Raw genomic sequence first — 22677 nt, 5'->3', positions numbered from 1 at the left:
GATTGCAGACTGCCCCAATACATTTTTTACCTCCTGCTCATCACAGCCCAACCAAACCAACTTGGAATACCATCACACACTAAAATCCCTTGCTAAAAACTCTGAAACGAGCTAAAGAGTCAGAAAAACACTTGGGAAAATTATTAACCACCCTCTACACACTTATCTGTTTAATTTTGGTTGTCTTTTTGTCACTTTAGTACAGTTTTTAAAAGGGGTGCCCTACTCAGTGCAGTACCTCACAACTGAAGAATCAAGGATCAGACAATAAGAAGCAACAGGAGCAAATTCCTATGTTAGAATGCAAGATGGGATTGAGCAAATGGATACAATTGTGCGCATCAAATCCAGTACAAGAAGGAAAATGCCAGAGTGCCAGCAAACATCCCCCCAAGAAACTAAGCAAGCAGTGATCACTCCTCAAACTCCAGGACCATTCTAGATTTCGCTCTTCTAGGAAGGAACACTTTAGATACCGGCAACAGTAGTTTGCAGAGTTCATCTAATGCAGATTTGCACGAACTGCAGAATTACCCATTTTGATCAGTGACGAAAACCGTGAGTGATTCATAACTACGTTGACGTGAAGCTCACAGCACCACACAGTGACCTGACCCCTTTTCAGGTTGCTTTTAGATTGTATTTCCCAACATCTGTTTAAGTGTAAGGTAATGCATATGTGAATAAGCAATAAAAAAACATTACTGAGCTGTAACAGCTTTGCAGCTCGGAGTGTAAATATAAAACACTTTATGCAATCTACTTAAGGCACAATAACTTCCCATCTTGTCACAATATTCAGTGGGGAAAGGTGAAAGCCCAAATAGGTGCAGGTGTAGGTGCAGTGCATCTATGCAGCTCCTTGCCACCCTCTAATAATGGCTGGACAATATAGAACTAATCTGGTTAGACGAAGCGCAGAGGAATACATAGATGTCCCGCTAACAGCAGAAGATATTGTGCATACCATTCAGAGCATGCCAAGCGACAAAGCCCCCGGGTCAGATGGTCTCAACTGCATTCTACAAAACGTATGCTTCCTTACTAGCACCACACTTACTCAAGGTATATGAAGAAGCCTTAGAAACAGGCACTCTCACCCCACTATGCTTTAGGCTCTGATTATCACAATTCCAAGCCAGGCAAACCAGTGAATAACTGCGACTCCTAACGCCCGCTATCATTAATAAATGTAGACGACAAAATTGATGCCAAAATGCTTGCTACACATCTGCAACCACTCCTACCAGAGATAATACGCCAGGATCAGTCTAGGTTTGTCCCCGGTAGATCCATATCACATAATCTTCATACCATATGCACACTCCTACACTACCTGCACCCAAAAACACAACTGGATGCCACTAAGGCGTTCGACACTCTGGAATGGCACTTTCTATTCAGGCTGCTTGCCAGCATTGGTTTTAGCATGCAATTCATGCACCAGATACAGTTGCTTTACACTCACCCCACAGCGCATCTTAGAGTGAATGGCGTGGGGGCAAGACAGATCAAAATATCCAGGGGCACGAGGCAGGGGTGTCCTCTATCGCCCATGCTATTTGCCACTGCAACAAACCAACTAGCCACGAAAATCAGGCAACATCATGCTCATAGGGGAATCTGCTTCCGAACAAAGGGGCCTAGTGGTCTCCATTCAAGCGGACGACATCACGCTGCATTTGTGTAACCCCGCTGAGAATCTGAACCCCTTGATGCATGAATTGGTGTCATTTGGTGGTCACTCGAGGGTCTGGGTAAACTGGACAAAATCGGTAATATTGCCACTCACAGAGGGCATACCAACATTCACACCGGCCTTTCCGGTGGAATGGGCAGATGGCCCGGTTAAATACTTGGGCGTTTGGATCAGCAGGGACATGAAGGAGGTATGGCATTCGAACTACGGATGCACCATGTCCTGGCTAGAGGAAAAAATTCCTATATGGACTAAACTGCCTATTTCATTAGCTGGGCGAATTGCAATCGCGAAGATGATAGTATTGCCCAAGTTCCTCAACTTGTTTGTCAACTTGCCCATACCACTAACTGAAGCCTTCTTCGGGAGGCTTAGATCCAACATGATCTCCTTGATCCGGGCGGGCAGGCAGCCTATAATAACCTGGGAAATCTTGACGTTGCCACTGAGCCAGGGCGGACTTGGGGCCCATGATTTTAAACTGTATGCCTACTGTGCACAGGCTCAATTCTTAGATCATTGGCTCTATCCGGTGCCATTCCAACCACACGTCACTATTGAAACGAACAACGTTCGCCCTTTGCTGCTACTCACGGCACTATATAAGGAATACAAAGCTCCGCGCAACGAAATTGACACAGCTGAGGCCCTGAGTCAGGCTTGGGGTCGAATGAGGAAACGGGCAGCACACACAGTACTCTTTGCCCCTGCGATCCCACTGACCAGGAACCAGAGTTTCCCTATGCTGCAAGGCTTGGGCACCAGAGTTTCCCTATGCTGCAAGACTTGGGCGATATACATAGGGCAGGGAAGATGGTGCTCACTACAATCGCAGACCTTTATCCTGGCGATGTGTTTCTGCCCCCCCCCCCTCCCCATCCCCCCAAAGGAGGCTAACGGTGGCCCCTCTAGTTTACTAGATGCACTGCTCTATTACCATTTAAAAGACAAATGCAGAGAACTGCATGACATGTTTCCAGGCTCACCTCCTACATTAGCCCCGCTAGAACACATACTAACCAATGACTTATCGCATAAGCTAATAACCTGATTATACCCCTCCATGCAGCATGACTATCCAGTGGAGAAACCAGAGCGATAGAGCTTAGGAACGCCGCGCTGGAAAATTCACTCACCGAGGCACGGTGGCAATACTGTTGCTGCCAGCAAGAATCACTCTCCCCTAACTGTAGACTGCGTTTACGACACTTTAAATTCTTGCACCAACTGTACAGGATCCCTGTGCAGCTCCAGAAGATGAGCCTTTGGCCTGATGGGCGATGCTGGAGATGCCGGGCACCTGATGCAACATTCATGCATATTGCACGGCACTGCCCCCAGGTGGTTGACTTTGGAGCAGAGTATTTACTATAACAAGTGAGATCACAGATATGGACACAAACTGTACACCGCTGCTGGGCCTACTGGCGTACGTTAAGGAGATCCCTCTGGATGAGAAGAGACTAACAGTGATACTGCTCTTACTAGCCAAGTGCAAGATTGCTAAACACTGGGAGGGGGGGGGGGCGGAGTGACACAATCCTTCTATAAATTCTTGGATTAAGAGTGTCACATATTGCCAGGAGCAACTGTCGACATACTGGGAACTCATGCCCATGGCTTCCAGGCCTAAATACATTTGGGGACCCTTCATGGGGTGGCTGAGCAGACTAGAATCCCACAACAAAGAAATGTGCAAGCCCAACACACAACAAGACACTACACCCCCAGAGATGGTGGCACAGGCAAGAAGGGTAATTCAGGCACAGGCCCCCTGATGGTGCGCATGTGCCTAAAGGGACCCAGAGCGATGTTTCCCGGAAGTGTGAATTAAGTGCAAAATGTACAAAATATGTAATAAATGTCGATACCAATGAGCTAGTGGTTCCTTACCAAACTGTTATGGGACTGTTGGCGGGGCTGAAAGTGGCAGACATAGGGAAATTATATCAACCGTACCTGTTGTTTGCGTTGTTATAGTTATGATGTGCACAGTTAAAATGCTAAGGGAACATGCAGTATGAACAATTTGCATAACAAATACCAATAAATAAACTTTAAAAAAATAATAACGGCTGGACAATCAAAATGTCCAACAATGCTGTGCAGGGTAGTTTAATCCTTGGCTTTGTAAGGTAGCAGAGCTGTATACAAAAAGGGGCGTTGGAGCCCCACAACACGGACCAGGTTGGTTCAGGCCAGCCCTTCACTATCCCTGCAGTACAACAGTACCTAAATTAATAACACTGAATAAAGAAAAAGAAACAACAAACGCAGATCTCAAAAAGTACACAAGTAAGATATTACAAGCAGAAAAAAGACTTGCAGACAGCCCTTCTGAACACCCAGTCAAGAAAGAGACATCCTGCTCTAAGTAAGAGCTAAATATTTTATTGTTTATAATAAACTGTAAAAAAGATTAACCTAGTGCTTTATCATAATCAGGATGACGAATCATAACACCTTTTCTAGTAAAATGTTTAAGTACTACAATACATTGCATTTGAGTCGTTTAGGCTTTTATAAATAAATGGTTATTTATTCAGTCCCTCCATTGATTTTATCTTCAGTAAAGCTGCACATAGAAACATTTCATGTCACTATGGCTGAGAGAAATCAAAATAGTTGCATAGGTTCAAAATTCCTTTTACCAATAGTACAAAAGCAGGCTCGTAATCAGCAAATTTCTCTCTCAACTTTAAAGTGATTAACTACAGATTCCATAACTCAAATCCAAATACAAGGGACAGTTGCAGTGCTGGCCGAACTCGAAGGAGCATGTGTGCATTAAAACTTGAAGTTCTACTACGTATGGCTAGGTCACCCGACTTGTTATGTTATGAGGATTTGTATGGACCAGCTTATCATCCGTGAGGGTATTCAGGCGCTAGAGCAGGAGCATAGTTCTGGCGGTGCGGTTAGTTGAACAGCCAGGTCTTCAGCTTCTTGAGGATGTAAAGAGTGAAGTGACAGTCCAGAGGTGCAGAGGAAGTTACTTCCAGCTTTTGCAGCAATGAAGGCGAAAGTGCATCCTCTTGTCTTGCTTCTGCAGTTGCCGGGGATTCTTGAGAGGAATAGAGAGGTGGAGTGAAGCTGTCTGTAGGGTTGGTAAAGTTGGAGTTGGTCATTGAGGTAGGATGGTCCTGCGCTGTGGAGGGCTTTGTAGTCGTGGATCAGAAGCTTGAAACTGCAGCATTTCTGAGCGGTACCCAGTGCATGCCAGTGAGGTAGGGAGTGATGTGAACGCTTCTGGGGACGTCTAGGACGAGTATGGCGGCAATGTTTCTGGGTGGTTTGGAGTCTTTGTGCGAGTTGTTTGGAGATGCCAATGTAGAGTGCATTCTTGTAGTCGAGTCTGCTGGTGATGAGGGCCTGAGAGACCGTGCGCCTTCAGTGCGTCAAGAGCCATTTGAAGATTTTGCAAAGCATTCGGAGGATGTGACCACGGCATTGACCTGTTTGTTCATCAAGAGCTTGTCATCAAGGATTATACAGAGGTTTCTGGTGAGGTGAGTGGGTGTGGGACCCAGGTACGATGGTCACCAGGGTGAGTGATCTGTTTCAGGGAATATCTTTTTTGCCAAATTACATAGGTAAAAATGTTTTATTCCTTCTTAACTCTGTCCAGAGTATGCTGGAGTAAAGGAACGGGGACACTTCACAGCCTGGGCCCCTATCGGAGAGACCAGAGGCTACAGTAATCCTTTCAAGATAAAGCACCATAGGGAAAGGATGAGGAAGATTTGAGCACAAGCAATTGGAGGCTGACAGTAGCCATTTTGAAGTCCGCAAATAAGCGTTAAGCACAGCCAACGCAGACACCAAATACCAAAGAAGGTATTAGGGGTCATGAGGAGAATGGCCGCTGAAATACCAGTTCTGAACCTATTAATGGGGCTCAGAGGTCCTGCCTAGTAACCCGGAGACATTAGAGGCTGTCCAGAGGAAACGGCAGCTCAGAAAGTAGTTGGTGGGGCCCAAACAAATATTTAAGGGATAAGAAACTGAGATAATCAAACAGCCAGTAGTTGACAGGAACTCTTCCTAGAAACAAGAGCATTTCCCTTACTCTGCTTCTCCTAGCATATTGGTATTGGTGGAAATATACAGAACTCATGGCGGACTAATAAACTGTAAAAGGCAGTATTAAAAACTGATTCTGACAAATGGTAAGCAATCAAAGCACCAAGGAAAATAAATATCATACAAAGGCATATAGAATAGAAACACACCAAAACTGTCTGGAAATCATGTGTAACAAAAGCGGCTGATCAACTGAAAACTTGAACTATAACTAAAAGGCCTCCAAGCTACATGTGTTTGGCGTCCCCAAGGAAAGGGAAGAGCAAGATCCCTAGGGGTGTCTGCACAACTGGCTCTCAGAAAACCTCCAGAAGGGTGAGGAGTGTCCACCATTTTGGGTGATCCACTACAGTTGGATGAAGAGGTGAGTAAAGAAGCGGCTAAAGAACATGAATAATAGAGTCTAGACTTCATAGGCACAGCTAGTTACACCACTAAGTAAGAAATGAAGGTTTTCACAAGTAGACTGGATCATCTATGGAAGCATCTTGTTGGATGTATAGCTGGGCCATTTGTTTCTGGGAACTGTATGGAACAACTGAGATGGTTGCTCTTTACACGGTGTAAAGGTCACATTTTTACCTTAATGTGTGTTACACTTCAGGTGAAAAATATTTCTTCTGGGTTAGGCCTCATTCATAGTCTGGCGAGTTACTACTTGATATTCTCACTTCACCCCACACTCCATTCACCGCTCCAGAGTTATTAATAAAGAGAGCATCAACAACTCTGATGCCCCAGATGGAAATACTAGCCCCCTTCAAATGTTTTTGGGGTATGACATGGAGGAATACAGTTGTACATTGATTCCAGATTGTTTCGCCCAGTATTTCATCGGGAGATTTTTGGCTACTTGCAGCAGCTGAAGCCTGTGTCAAACACCACATCTTGCAATCTTGATGGGACCAGTAGTTTCTGTTGCCAGCCCTATCAGGATTACCAAGCCCCCCTCATAATGAGGTCCCACATGTTCTAAGTGGTATGGATGCTGTGCATAGTTTTCTAATGGAAATACTCTAGAATCAGATTAAGCTCAATGCTCGACTGCTTCTCAGGAGAAAGTGGTGCAATAGGTTCCAAGGGGAGTCAAGCTAGGAGAGATGAAGTCCATGAGATGATATTCATCCCCGAATCCAGAGGAACCGTCAAATATTTAAGCCCAGAATAGTTCTTCTTAAAAAGTGCTGCCAAAGGATTCTAAGGCTTACCTTGAGAGAGGCTCCGGTCTTCGGAAAACATTACCAGTTTCAGTGATGCCAACACCGGTGGCTGACACAGACGTTGAAAAGTGGACGTTACAATAACAGGAATGCGAGTGAACCATTAGGCCCACACTTAAATTGAACAGCAGGAAGGTTATCTTTTCCCAACGACAAGAAGCCAGCAGGTCAAAAAGAATGCTTGAGAGGCTAATTAACTGTACATACATATCTAGCCTGCATTTAAGGTTAGATTTACTGCGGAGGACCTTGCTGAATGGGCAGAAATGTGGGCTAGGTTGACTGACCCTGCAAACAACAGACCACCCGAATATTTGTAATGTTGAGAGTAAGCACCCAGAAGGGTGAATTAACAATGGTGAAGAGGTACCATATCTATCGGAACATATGCAAGGGAGGGGCTGTAATGTGCAGAAATATGTTGGACTGGGGAGGGGGAGTTGTCAGTATGTGGTTTCTTTTTTATATATTTGCTGCACTTTGTTCATGCAAAATGAAACAGTGTATTACAAAAAGGATAGATTTACAATCTAACAGACACTTAGTGAGGCATTTTGAAAGTAAATCTGGAGAATGAGTGACTTATTGACTTATAAATGTATTAAGCCCAACTGATACTAGGGAACTATGCAGCCTTGAACTGAGATCCAGAGCCAACACAGAATTACTTAAGGGAAAACAGAGAAGTGTTTGGAGTTTACAAAATGACATCAAAGAAGGAGCTAATCCAAGTGTAAGTGACAAAGCATTCCAAGCTTTAGCAGTAGTGTACAGAAAAGCCCCACTGCCCATCAAAGCAAAGCAAAGACTGAGATTAGAGTTCTAAAAGGATGATAAAAGGGAGTACATATTTTTGAGATAAGAAGGGACAATATGAGGGATGGCATTGTAACAGAAGCAAAGATATTGAAACATACATTATAAGTGTAACCTATGCAAATCCCTAATGTGGTGAGAGATTGTAGAATATGGATAGCAGAGTTTTGGATAACTTGCAAGCGATCCAGTAAAGTAGGAAGAAGAGCACAGAAAACAGAACTGTAATAAACAAGTCTGTTTACGATAAGAGACTGGATAACACTTTGAAATGGTGAGAGTAAAAAAAGGAAACATTCAACTGCATAAAGCGGCTGGAAGACAGTTTAGGAACGTGAGAATCAAAAGAATGATCAGAGTAAAAAATAAAGCATAATTACACACGGCCGTAGCTGGACCAGAAATAGATCCCAATTCCTCTGGCATCAAGCTGATGCATGCAAAAAACCAGAACCTGTCTTGGACATTTTGAGGCAAAAGGCATTAGTATCCATCATTAAAATACTGTTGCATACAGTTTTTAAAATACTGTTGCAATCTATTCTCGTCACTATCTAGTTTAAGAATAAGATGAGGGGTCACCAGCATACCACATAGATGTTCAGGTGTGTAGGACTCATGACATACACCACAGGTGAGCATTAACTGCCTGTGATTGACTGCTAACAAAAGATGCAAGTCATTTGAGTGTCCGGTCTTTCACACTAACTTACGCAAGTTTTTTTAGAAGAAAGACCCAGCAAGGTCAAGGCCGCTTAATCACCTTTGTCAATCTTCATGTGGATTTCATCCATTACAGTAGTAGGAATTCATTTGGTACCAAAGGTGGGGCAAAAAGTCAGATTTATAAATTAAGTATATGGTGAGATTTGATCAATACTGAAAGCGGACCATGGACTAAGCTCTCAGTGACTTTTGCATTGAAAGAAAACAGAGATAGGTCTGTAACTGGAATAATCATTGGGATCCAAAGCAGTTTTTGAAGCAGTGGGTTAAAAAAGGTCAGGGATGGAAATATAGCTGTAATAAATGACAGAATCTAAGGGGGAGTTACGATTGAGTGGAGAGCCAGGGGTGATCGGAGAAACTCACGCAACAAGTTCCTGTACCCCAGAGGAGCAAGTGAGTGAAACAGTGATGCTACCAGCTATATCAGAGGTGTGAGCGCAGATTCTGATTTAGCAAAAATGTGTGCTTAAGATTTCTGCACTAAAACAAAACCACTGCACTTGACAAGTGCATTTTCCTGTGCCCGACTCAACTAGGACCCAAATACGTCTAAAATCCATAACAACGAAGCCATGACGTGGGTTTTGATTTCTTATTCAGACATCATGCGTAACTAAAATAGGCACCACATAATGCTCTAAACTGACATGCTATTCTCGAAGACCTATGAAGGAATTTTTTTGCAGCATTCAAGGAGGAAGCCTTTTGCAACATTCAAGGGTCTTCCTGCCAGTAATACTGTAGGCCACTCATTTATAAGATTAACATTATTTTATGCAACTAGATTTGAACTGGCGCATCCAATGACATTAGGTCAGAATAGGGCCCATTAATATTCAATTGGGGTATGGCGACGTATCATTTTGTATTGTGATTCATTTAACTTTGCTCACTTTATGTTGACTGTGCTATTTCCAATTACTTCTACTGAGAATTTTCCTATAAAATGTGGGATATTTTAGAGATGAGCCTGTCTGGTTTGTCCCAAATCTAGACAGGTTGTAGGTTTCTCTCATCCTTTGGGCTTAGAATATTTTTGCCTAGACCTCTTGTCATTCTCCTGCTGCTTGTAATTGAGTCTTTTGCTAAATACCCAATTATGAATTTTAACTAGCAATTATTTTTGCCTGATGTATTGCACCTCAGATTATTTAATAAACCTTCAATGTTAACATTTTTACTATTTACTCTAGAGGATATATTTCTATGAAGTCCAAAGTTAATGCTCGTGTTTGGGTGCCATTTAGGGGCACATTGCCTCATACATGCTTGAGGTTCAACACCGTCCCCGATCCTCCACAGGCTCCAACAGTTTTAGTGAAGAATGCAGGCACCCCAAAGATAGGCACTCCAAAATATTTTAACATCAAAAAATCTGGCTAGTTGCTAAATTTGAATTTTTGCTGTGTTCCTGAACTGTTCGTGAGCGAAGGAGAGTATCAACAGAGCTAAATGTATTGTGGTGGATTTTGTTTTTTTTTTAGCACATTGTAGGATTTGTAGTTTGAGTGCGCTCGGTATGAATTACACTGCATGTGAGCTTTTTGACTTTGCGATTTTCATTTGTGGGTATTTAGGTGACTGGTTACTGTGATTTTAATGTTTTTATCACATTTGTGAGCTGGGTTTAGCTGGTCATTTGGATATCATGGTTGACATTTTGGGTTATTGATGGAGCTTTGCTAAAATGATTCGTCCAAGTCCAAGATCTAGAGATACTCATATTTATTGAAAATGGATACAAAGTGGTGATGTGTAATTGTGAGGCACCAGACAGACACACATTCACACCATTGTATGATATTTCTCGGTGTTAATAAAGGACTAGTTGTGAGTGTGTTCTAAGTTCGATTGTTCATTTCTTTGCACACCAAAATAGATGCACTGGTGGGGAAGTGTTGCTGCTGGTCAGAAGTTTGCCTTAGTGTAACTGATCATGCCGAAAGGTATTATTCCTTCCCTAAGTAAAACTGATTTACCCGTCCTTTCTTACTTTAGGTAGGTGAATCAGACAAGATTATCTGTTTTGAACTTGTTTGTTTTTTGTGGTTTTCGGGAGCACAGCATTGTGTCACACCGAGTTGTGCTGTGATTGGCTAATTGCCATAGTCATGGACAGCAGCATTGCAGTTGGTTGGCCTGTCACCACAAAGCTCTACTGTGATCGGTGAAGATGTTACAATGAGTCACCTGGTCACTGGTAAGTTGCCGTTGTAATTTGTACTGTGATTGGTTGACCTTTACACTAGCCACGCTGCCGTTGGTTTAGTGTAATTGTGTAATTTTGCATGGTCTGTTTGGAGTCAGTTTGGGCAAAACAGGTTCTACATTGAAAAATCATTACGTTTCTGTTATGGAAGGAGAGAAAAAAATCTTCCAGACGATTATTCTGCCAATGAAATGATGTCAAATTAGGGTCTTCATATGTGCAGGTGGTTAAGAGAATGCAATGAGTTTACTTAGGATGGCAAGAACATACAATTTCTTTTAGAGTGTACCTTCAGTGTGAGAAGGCTTGATAATTTGAGATGGTGTATGCTTGAGAGAAAGCCACAACTAAGACATGGACAGCTTGAGGCACTGAAAGAAGGTGACTGTTTGCATTCGAAAGGGAATGTAAATGAAGGAGAAGAGAGGTTAAAAAGGCAGTGAGCCATTGGCTAGAATTGAGATGAAGCATGCAGAAAAGGGCATGCAAAGAGGATACGATGTTGGGTGTGGAGGTGTTTCCTGCAATAGTGAGTGATATCAACAAACAGAAAAAAAAAAGATAATGGGACTGTCAAAATTAAAATAGAAAAGAAAAATATAGAGAACAACTAAGATGAGGAGGACAAATTTCAAGATGCCTTATTGATATAAGACCTTCTCCATACAATGAAGACCATCGGAGAACAAGACTCGTTGAGCGGGAGATTGTGTTGCATCTAGCACAGGTATCATACACTGACAGACGTTCCGACAACACCTGGGAATGAAGGACCAGGGCCCAGTGAGGCGGAGCCTGCTAGTTGTATCACTGTGCTTGTAAAAGCTACTGTAACCAATGTTGACAAAAGTATTACTATTTCTGCTGCTACTGCAGTGCAACCAGAAGATCCAGCATGTGACGATTAATATTTACCAGCTAAACACAGAATATGAAGACATTTTACAAGTTACTATTGCTATAGAAAGATGAATTGTCTATAAAGTGGGTGAATTCAAATTGCAGGAGTAAGGAAATAGATAAGCCTGCATATGATGCATATGAGAAATTTCTTGAGATGGCGTAAAAGTATATTATTGACCTTTGCACAAAAAGTATAGAATGGATATGACTGAAGATGAGATTAATTAAATGAGTTTATGGTCTCTATGATCACAGATAAGAGAGTTAGAGAAATGTACTAAGGAATTGATGGATCTACAGATGTACAGAAACAAATAGGGATTGCAAAATACAAAATTAGAGGATGGAAGTAGAGAAAGAAAAAAAACAAATGAGTCTGAAAAAAGAAATAGTTGTGACTGAGTTTCTTTTGCGAGAAGTGCAAGGAGGTGATTATGTATATGTTCCTTGGCAAAGACCTGATCTCTTTGCATTTTCTATAATACCCAAAGGCAAATTGTGGTTGATTTTCCTACTTCACACTCCTTACACCGGGTTTCTTAATGTATATTTGCATGACATTGTGATGGGTAATCAAACAGTAGTAAACGCCAGGTTTTCTTCGGGAATACTTGACAGAGATATATTTTCGGTCTTAGATCTGGCAATGTGAACTAGGCCCACAATGTCAATATATTGTGGGATGTAGGATTGCAATGTAAATATCAATGGCTCTCTTTCATGATTTTTCTTGGAGGTGGAGTGTGAAATGGGACAGCAAGTCAAAAGAACACAACTCCTCTCCTTGTATTTTTATGCTTACTATTGCAGAGCTGGACTGGGAGCTAAAAGCAAATATGACATTTTTTTTAATCCCAATCCCTATTGCACAGAGCATGCGCTGCAATACAGTCTGATTCTCTCCAGGAAGGCTTATGTTATCCCACTAACAAATTCTGAAACAAATTTGGTACTTAACAAGTAATTTGGTAGCAAATGTTCTAAAAGTATATTTGGATAAAACGCCATGTGCCCGATTCAAAAGCAGTCAGAAAGCAGGACCCATAGGTTTGCGACCTCTCGTGGGTGCTATACTCCTTTTTTACCTCACCTGCCGCACATTGTTTTTTTAGTCTGGAAATTTGAGAATTACTCCCTGCGAATCTTACTGCCTAAGCTACGCCCCTGCTCTTAAATGTTGGTCAAAGGCACCCCTAAACACCCACTAACGCGCCCCAAGAGTGTTGGTATCAGACCCGTTCTCTTCAGTGCTTCTCAGAGCTGAAGACACCATCCCATGAGGGATAGTATGCTGAAATATTCCCCTTGGTTGCTGTTTTAGGAACTCCTCGTCACAAGTGTTGGTCGGAATCCAAATCCTCATAAATGTTGGTCTGTGACAACTCTGCCCCTTATATTCTCCCTGATGCTTGTCTAACACTTAAATGCCAACTAACAGGAAATGTATGGTAGATAACCATAGCGAGTAATGGCCATATCAAAAATACATATAATTTCAGCCTGGGCCTTTAGAAGTCATTTTATAGGTCTCGCCTAGACGCCCTGCCCTGTATGTGCTGTATCGTAGAGCCATGTTGCAGCTAGGATATGGGCTTCAAAAACGCCCATCTTTTTCATAGGTTCCTGTTACTGTCTTTTAGAAATGCTGGCTTTTTATTGGTGAATACACTAAGCTGTCCCTCCTTTTGGTCTGCCCTGCCACATAAATCCTTTCACTATGGGCCATATGTTTTCCTTCAGTGCACTACTTTGTCTTTCACTTAATCTCCTGTGCTGTTCCCAGAACACCTCCAGCACCTCGCAGCTTATTTGTCGGCTGAACAGCTGCTCTTCGCTCCCTCTCATGAGCTGCAGCTGACTCCTCCTCCCTATGCCCTTCCCCCATTAATGATGTGAGGAGGAAGCTGGAAATGTGTTTTAATCAAATGTTGCCTTGTAGTAGTTCACGTTTGCTGGTTGATTGTTTCAGTTTTTTGTGCTTTACAAACATCCTTGAACTTTGAGCTAGGCGAGCAGTCGTATCGAAACCGTGAGTATTATGGGGGCTTTGGTTTCATTTAAGAGTTGATTTTGCTTCCTGTGACGCGGACCGCAGAATCCAGCTTCCAACTTTCAAGACAGAAGCTAGAAGTTACTTTCCCGGTAACTTACCATCTGATGGTTTCTTTCGATTGTGCGTTCTGTTGCGATGTGTAGGGCTTAACTTGTCCTAGACTTGTTTCAGTTGGGATTTTCAGTGAGGTACAAAATACTAAAGGGACATTGTGAAACTCTCGCGTTTAGTGTTATGTAACTGGTGTTTATGTAAAGTGCTCCAAATAACACTGGGTGCCCAAAAAAATGTACCGAAAAACATTATTGTGGGTGTGTGGGGGGTGGGGGGGGGGCTTTAAACAACACTTTCCACCTTGTCAGCCTCTGTGGGGTAGGCTGAACTAGGATGCAAGTATCGTTGCATGTATGACACTGCCCTCCTTTGAGAGCATCTGCAGTTAATCAAGCCTTCACCGTGGAAAGTGGTATGGTTTTGTTTTCCTTGTCACGTGTTCCCTTTCCAACAGAAACACGCTACAAAATCATGTCCTCTGCTTCCCTCCAAAAAGAGTGGTTTCGGTAGCCTAGTTTGCAGTAAGATAAAATAGCTGAACAATCCAGATTTTTTTTTTTTTTTTTTTAAAACCTTTATTGAAATATGCCTATCAGTACAAGCGCAGGCCTACAACCACAGGGGCCGGCCGCAAAAGCAGGAGAGCCAAAAAGGACCGACAGCAACGTGCATGGCAAACTGAATACAGTATAGACGTGAATAAAGTCGCTACACAGTAGGCGCCAGGATAAGAAAGGTTCCATTTTATGATTTATAGAGGAGGCAGCAGCCATATCTACCAGTGCGTCATGCAACATAGACAGAAAAAGGAGGGGGGGGACGGGAGGGATATAGCCCCCCACGCAATCAGGTAACCATAGTAGGGCGAAGCCCAAAGACATCCTATGCCCATCAAAGGGGTCAAAAATCAAGGATAAATCACAGCAAACAACTGAATAGGACGCCACATAGACAGCCCACCCGCCCCGAAAAAGGAGAAAGTGCAGACACATGCGAAACGAAGGAGAAAGAAAAAGGGACATAGCCCACCCCCTAGAAAGGAAACAAAAAGGGACCATAGAACAAAACAAGCTAAAATAACAAACACCCCCCCCCCACCCTACATCACTGTAATGGCTATGGCCTACCCCACTAAACAGCGTGCCTGTCGCCCCAGAATCACCCGAAAGATAGAAGAAAAGAGAAAAGGAGAAATAACGGAGAAAGAAAAGGAGAAAAAGAGAGAAGAAGAGAAAAAAGGAAAGAAAGAGGAGAGGAGCCGGCGACCGAAATACAGAACACCTCCCCACCAGCAACAAAAGAACAATAATCGAGGTCAAGGCGTATACTGAGAAAAGCCTACACAGAGGATGGAGACAAAAACTGTCCAAATAATGAGGGCCGGAGATGCCAGCAACAAAACGAAAGTCCCGCAGGCACCCGGGCACGATCACCCCTGTCCACTTCTATGAAGAGCAGAACCACCAGACCCCGGCATGGCCAAGAAACAGTACGATATAGTGGGCTCATACCAGTCAGGGAAAGCAAGTGGAATCTTCGCGGAACATCGTCCCGGCCACCAAGAAGCAACCAGGAGAACTCGGCAGCAGTCAGAGTGCAAAAGTACACCAAATATCCACGTGGTCAAGCACAGAATCCGGGCCGTCCAGCACGAAGCAAAGAAATCAGGATGTAGGAAACACTGCAGCATCGGCATCAAGTCCACTTGGTCCCATAGAATCGAACACCCATCTGGAGAGCCCAGCACCGCAGCTGGAGGAGACTCAAGAAAATCAACTCGGGGAGACGACACAGCGTCACAAAATGGCGGAGCAACCATGGCGGCGATCCGCAACTCCAAGTCCCGGCATTGCAAGGACAGGTCGATCCGTAGAGCAGCCAGGGCAAGCAAGACAGCACTCCGTGTAGGGGCCGCCCAAAGTAAACGAGGGCCGGGGAGAGCAAATGCAGCAACGGCCCTGTCTCCAGGAGGAAGACACTCAGAGGGGCCATCCGCCATCTTGAGCACATCGCCCGCCGCCCTTGTCTCGTCCGCCTCCAAGTCCACCATGAGTGCCAGAGGCCACAGGACACACCGCCGATCCGCGGCGGACGGCGCTCGGCGGAGAAAGGAGAGTCACCAGAAGAACGGGCGAGCTCCCCACAACTCTCGGGGAGCCCCGCACCGGATCCCAGGCGGGACAATCAACAGGAGTGGGCGTCTCACCCGAGGGGTGCCGGACAACGCGGCTTCTCTCTCCGGTCCGGCAGGAAATTGGGCATGTGGGGTGGCCCACTATCGGGGGTGGGTCCGCTCCAGTGTCTCCGGCCCGCGGCTCTCAGGCTCCCACCATCGGGTCTCTCCACCGGTTCCGGACCGCCGGCACTCCGAACACCTCCGGGCAGACACTGCAATCGAGGCCCCGGCGTCAGGGCCGGGAAGGCCGGCAGGACGACAAGGGCAGAACGCAGAAACCACTGCACGCCGGAGCCCCGGAAACAGACGGTAAGTGAAGGCTCTTCCTTGGTAACCAATTTCGGAACGCCCCGTACAGGATTAAAGACAGGATAGGTGGCGGGGAGGAAGGGATCACGGAGCGAGGCGTTTATGCGACCGTTCCGATCGCCATCTTGGCTCCTCCCCCCAACAATCCAGATTTCAAGTAAAATACATTTTGTTAAATTCCGTTCAGTTGATTTGTGCCGTTTAGCATTTTTATTCTTGAGGTAGAGTTGGGATGTGTTTGAAGCTTTTAATAACAATATACTTTTTGAAAAGCTGCTTATTGCAACACAAGTACAAAACTTTATAACAGGATGCTTTATTACCAATTAAAAAAATATACATGGATTGTGATCTAAATTTGAAACATTTGAAGCATCTTTAAAAAGCAGTTGTTGCTCTTTTATGGCAGCTCCCCATTAGTCAGTATGTAGCAACAGGGTGCGCAGAGCCACGCACTTCAAACTTTTTTGTTCTTCAAAGCCATTGTGCTTATCTTTGGTATGTATTTACTTATGCTGGAAAGTGACTGTGAATCTTGTTGCTTTAAGCATTCCACACAGGGCTCATGTTTTCATTTACACTCCCTCTGTCCTCCGTCACCTCTCCCCCAATCAACTCCAGCCAGATCGACCTCACATACAAACATGCTTTATTTAATCACATTACAGAGTGCATCTTTTCACTCCCCCACCTCAAAAACCTTCAAGCACTTCTACTTTCATTCCTTTAAATTTTTTGCATTTTTATATAGCGCAAATAAAAGGTATCAAAGGGCTTTACATGAGCACTAGTTGTGAGAAAGTGCTCTCTTTCTGAATGGTTGCCCCAACTTTTTGCTGAACTGCTGATGTACTTTGACCGAGTGTGCCCTGGGCTCCTGCCAATCAGGTACCCAGAGCCTATGTTCTTTCCCTAAAACTGCATTGCAGACCAAACCCAATTGACACTCTCTAGCCACAGGTCAGCCTGTGGTAAATGGTGCCACAGGTACCCAGGGCACTGTGACCAGGGAAGGTCTCCAAGGGCTACAGCACTTCTTGTGCCACCCTTAGAGGCCCTGTATCTTTACACTCACACACTGCCTTTGCAGGCTACGTGTTTTGGTGCAGAACAAAGTTAAAAGTCAACATGGCACACATCCCTGTGTGTCATGCCTACAACCCACTGCCTTGGCCTAGATCAGCCACCCCTCTGGTTGGGTGGCCTAAACCAGTGGTGAGGGTGCGGGTGCATGGGCTCTGTACCTCTACAGTGTCTAAGCCAATTCTTAGACATTGTAAGTGCAGTAATGCCATTAAGAGTGTAGGGTGCTGGGAGTTCGTCATTACGAACACCACAGTACAACAATGGCTTCACTGAAAACTCTGAAGTTTAGTATTAAATGTCTCAGCACATTAAACCCATACTGATGCCAGGGTGGGATTTAACGGAAAATGCACACATTGGGCATCTTAGAGATGCCCTCTGAAAAATGACCTAACACTAGTGTCCAGGCTGAGTGGCTGCTCCCCAGCTGTCACCACCAGATATGTTTCTGGACCCCAGGGTCTAGAGCCTGCTGCTCTCGGGGGCCTGAAGCAATGCACATCCTGGGACGAGGTGCCAAGCCTCCTCCCCCAGGTTGGGCAGGGTCCACGAAGGGGAAGCTTCAAAGGCTTGCCGCCTGTGTGAGCTTCCCCAGGCCTTTTGCTGCTTCCAGCAACTGGTTCCCACAAATTCTGACCCCCCACTTTGGGCGGGAGAACCGGCGGGAAAACCAAGGGAGGAAGGGAGGTGTGCCCACCTTTGCCAACCCCACCCCTCAGGTGGGGGAGGCGAGGTAAAGCAGAACTCTCAGTCCCCGCCATCTTGCAGATGGGGGGACGCAGCCAACTAGAGGCATATGCCCCCCCTCCCACTGGGAGGTGGCATAATAGGGGGTGTACCCACCCCAAGGAAGGGACCTAGTGGTCCCAACCTTTTACTTACCTGTAATGCCCCTAAATCTAGTATTTAGCGGCACCCCTGAACCATGCCTCCTCAGGCAAGCAACGACCAAGAAGAACAGAAGAAGGATCAAACAGCTGTACCAAAGCTAAGAAGAGGAGGACGCCCACTGACTTGGCCCCAGCCCTACCAGCTATCCCCACCTCGAACCTGCAGAAGTGAAACTCCGGTGTTTTGAAGCCAGCAACCTCAAGAACCCAGAGGACCTGCCTGCCTTCCCAAAAAAAGAAAAAAAAATTGTCTCCGGTGAACACCGGATTTGTTCATCCACAGGCTCTGGCTAAACCGCGAGTCTGCACCACTCTGCAACTGTCGCCCAGGCCAGAGTTCGAGGGGCCCAACACCATGAGGAGGCCTCCCCAGCAATTCTGACCCGAGATCTGGTGATCTCTGACCTGCCTCGAATCTCCCAGTGAAGCCTGCAGCCTCTTTCTGGAGGATTCCCCCCCCATCCGTGACCAGAGCTGGTAAGAGAAACCCCTGCACCCAAAGCCCCAAGGCCTTGGGTGGCCCAACCAACGGTGTCCCAGCATCCCCAGGCATCCCAACTTACCTCTCCAATTGGTGGTCACCTCCAGAAGATCTTCGTCACCGAGCCTGCAGTCTCTGCTGAAACTGGAGAATCCCCATTGCAACAAACAGGGCACCCAAAGCCAAAACAGCACTCTGCACCCAGACCGTCGCTGCGGGTGCACTTTTTGTGCTAAACAGGATCCCCTTTGCTCCCACAGCCCAGTGGCCTGCTCATAAGCAGCCACCAACTGGAGGCCCTCTATCCCCCATTGGATAACATTGGTCCTCAGCACCCTACGCCCGACCGCCGCAGTGCCGCTGAGGCTATAACAAGAGTGCATACTTGACCCTGGGGGAACCCTTGTTCCAACTCCAGGAACTCAACTCCAAAGACAGATTACTTACCTGGTAACTGTTAACTTCATTTCTCTAGATAGGAACCTATTGACTGTTTTTCTCTGAAGTGTGGAGTTGATTTGTATGGAAACCTGAAAACTTACAATTGTGCAAAACTAATTTACTTACCTTTTCTCTAGGAAATGTCCCAGTGTAATATCTAGGCATATCACACGGAGAAGAAAAAGTAACTTAAAAAAGTAATCTAAAAAGTAATCTGTACAGTAGTTTCAATACCTTGACTTACCTGTATATCAGACTGCATTCGAACTTGCATTCACTGGTAAACACTGCATAATATTTTGTAAAGCATTTATTTCACTTACCTGTGACAGGCTAGGCTCTAGAAATAAAATAACGTAATAATATATTTATACAAACAAAATTGGTCTGAGTTCAGTCTTTGAGTGCGTGACATCATTTGCTGAGTGAGTGTGTACAACAAATGCTTAACACTATCCTCTGATAAAGTCTTACTGCTCGCCCACACTACCACAAATAGAGAGTAAGGTGCTGTCTACTTTTACCTCTGCCTACCTTTGGGGTTCCATTGGACTCTGTGCACACTATACCTCATTTTGGAATAGTATATACAGAGCCAGCTTCCTACACTAATTCATTACAGAAATTTGCCCAGTGGGGGATAATGTGCTGCATAGATAAACACATATAGGGTTCCAAGGGCAAGACCTACTGGCAATACCAATGCTTGATTATTATTGTAGCCAATACAGCCGGGAGGGAGCCATAGGTGTCACATTTCAGTTACACGTCACAGGTCCTTATTTAAAATGGAGACCGGGTAATGCAGTTAAATGTATTTTAAGACTGCAATACAACACAGTAAACAGTGGCAGTCCATGAACACAACACTTACAGCATAGAGCATGCTCCTTTCACACATTTGTCTCCATACATACACTAGTGATTAATAAGCTTACACAAACTATGTTTCACACTTATTTCCTCACTACACGCAAAGGTGCAGTGACAATAACAGTAAGAGCACAACTCTGGTGCATCCATATGACACTTGAACCTCTAGCCTTCAGACACTCTTCTACCCAAGCACTTCCAGGAGTAGCGCGCTACCTATCCACAAAATTGCATCTGTGCCTCATATGGGGTATTAAAACCTATCGAAATTCAACAACAATGCAATACATATTCAGTAGTGTGATATTCATATCATATGGTTATAAGCATCTGATCTTAAGATGGGTTTGAGAATCACTCAGTTTACACAGCTCAAACATCAGCAATGCATAATTCAAGTGCACAAACCAAACTTCTATGATGTAAGGGGCCGGGGGAACATTGATGATAGATGTATGAAGAAACACCTCTCTCTTGCCTCATTATCGTCAAGGCCTATTTTGCTCTTTCAATCCACTACCACAGCACATCCTCATCTCCCGTCAGCCATTATTCAGCAGTCTTTTGCAGATTGTACCTCACTCCAAACCCTCCTGACTATTACTTTACATCTTTCTTCTTCTTTGCCATATGTATGCTTCTTTAACACTTATGTTTTATGTTAGTATTCCTACCAGAACTTTTCACTATGGTTTTAAAGATCCTATGTTTTTCTGTAGGGAATTATGTGACTCTCTTAGTTCTCTGTTCACACAGCATTTTGGTACAGTTACACTTTACACAAATGGAAATGAAATAAATATAAATGCATGGGTTGCCTAAACGATCTATGTTTTATGTTGGGGAGATGATGGAGGGCCAGGCTTAAGGATTGAGGGTACTTACCACATTCCTGCTGCTGATGCCTCCTAAATACACCACAGCATTCATCTGTGGTGCCCAAATCAGAATCTCACGTTGCCAGGAAGTAAGAGTAGAAAGTGGCACAACCAAAGGAAAGGCCCATAAAGCTGGTGTTCATTGAACAAGTACTTCAGAAATTAAACTGTCTGTATTGTTTTACCAAGACCCATTTCATCTTCAAGAATACAACTGTTCCCTTTGCACCAGGAATTCACTTGTATCAAGGAACTTGCCTTTCTGGTTGAGCGTTAAAAAGCCTTGCAATGTGTCCATAAATATTTCCAGGGGGCAAGCATATATTCCTGATTCAAACTGCATGACCCACTGTATAGTAACTGTATAGCTATTCGATTCCTGGCAGAACAGCACCCAGGAAAATATATTGCATCGCTAAACAGATCCCAAAGGCCGCTGCACTATAAACCAAAACACATACTTAAAAGATATTGACATTTACAACACCAATAGTTCTAACTCTCCCAAATACGAGCCCCATTGCATTGAAAAGGCTTAAAGTTCCCACAGCTTCAAATGAACTAAGTCAAGTCTCCAGGCCCATATGCACTGATATTGTATTGTATATGGTAAAATTAAAATGTAGCTCTGAAAGAAGGTCTCACTCACCCTTCATCGCATCCTGCGTGTTCTTGAGCTGTGTTTTAAAGGTAGTGCCGGTAAATTCTTCCTGGGGTGGTTTGGCCTTCTTAGCCGAACCTATCACCGCAGCTCCCTCTGTGCTCTTCCTTTTTTTTGCCATGGCACCAGCAAGGCGTTCCAAATAGTCACCGCTTTCTGACAAAAGTAGACTTTTATTCCTTAATGAGCATTCAAAACTGTTGCCTTCTCCAGTCCTAACACATGTGGCTGCTTGGACAGGAAGCAGTGCGACTCACACAACAATCCCCCCGGAAACAAAGGTTCCGGTTTCCATCAAGTTGTAACACTACAAGACAAGTCCATCATACACAGAGAATACGTCCATGGCTCGAACGTAGCTTCACAAGTGGGACGCTCTCAGCAAATCATTCGGAAAGCACCATTCAGAAGCCCGTGCACTCGCTCAGTGACCGATTTAACGCCAGGGCACAGCCACCAGTCTTGCAAAAGGGGGCCATCTTGGAACGGGCTGAGTTCCCTTACTTAGAGATGGAAACATTACCGTTCTTTAGTCGGAAGACATTCGTGGCAGCACTCCCTTCAACAGGTTCAAAAAAGGGCGCCATATTGAATGAGGATTTTAACAGCAGACTCTAGTGACAGCTTGAATAACACGCTAATAAGCTCGATGGCATCTAGCTCGACACGCATTTCCACTTTCACTTTTGCAATGCTATCACGGTTCGCATTGTTATGCAAAAGGCTCCCAGTTATCCGTTTTTACTGATTTTTACCGTAAAATACTGACAGAATCATTGTGTTTCCGAACTGTATTAATTTTTTTATTTGGAAAAATACAGAAAATTGTGTATCTTTGGATTGACTCCCATGCTGTCGTTCACTAATTCTATGTCATTAGCTATTCGGATTGACAGCATGGGGGAGTTAAAAAAAAGGTATGTGATTTCCTTAAATGTTTGCATGCTTCAATATAAACCTATGCTATAATGCTAATATTTTCATGTGGGTGCTATTTTTTTGGGGGGCTTAGTAAGAAGCTTAACCCGGCATGCAGGACAGTATAAGTGCACATTTATTGAATAAATAAGTGCGGAAATATACAAATTGCAACTTCATTTATTCACAAAATAAATG

The 22677-nt window shown here is 44.3% G+C and overlaps 1 protein-coding gene across 1 annotated transcript in view; it reads right to left on the bottom strand.

The window, feature by feature from the left end:
• Positions 1 to 22024, bottom strand: part of URB1 (URB1 ribosome biogenesis factor) — a 703763-nt gene extending 681739 nt beyond the window's left edge. The window contains exon 1 of the mRNA XM_078658408.1: positions 21550 to 22024. Coding sequence (XP_078514534.1) covers positions 21550 to 21682 — 133 coding nt within the window. The 5' untranslated portion in view covers positions 21683 to 22024. The remainder of the gene's footprint in view (positions 1 to 21549) is intronic.
• Positions 22025 to 22677: the final 653 nt, after the last annotated feature.

Source organism: Lissotriton helveticus, chromosome 8, assembly GCF_964261635.1.
Source record: "Lissotriton helveticus chromosome 8, aLisHel1.1, whole genome shotgun sequence".
Lineage (NCBI taxonomy): Eukaryota > Metazoa > Chordata > Amphibia > Caudata > Salamandridae > Lissotriton > Lissotriton helveticus.
This window is presented reverse-complemented; position numbering and strand designations above follow the sequence as displayed.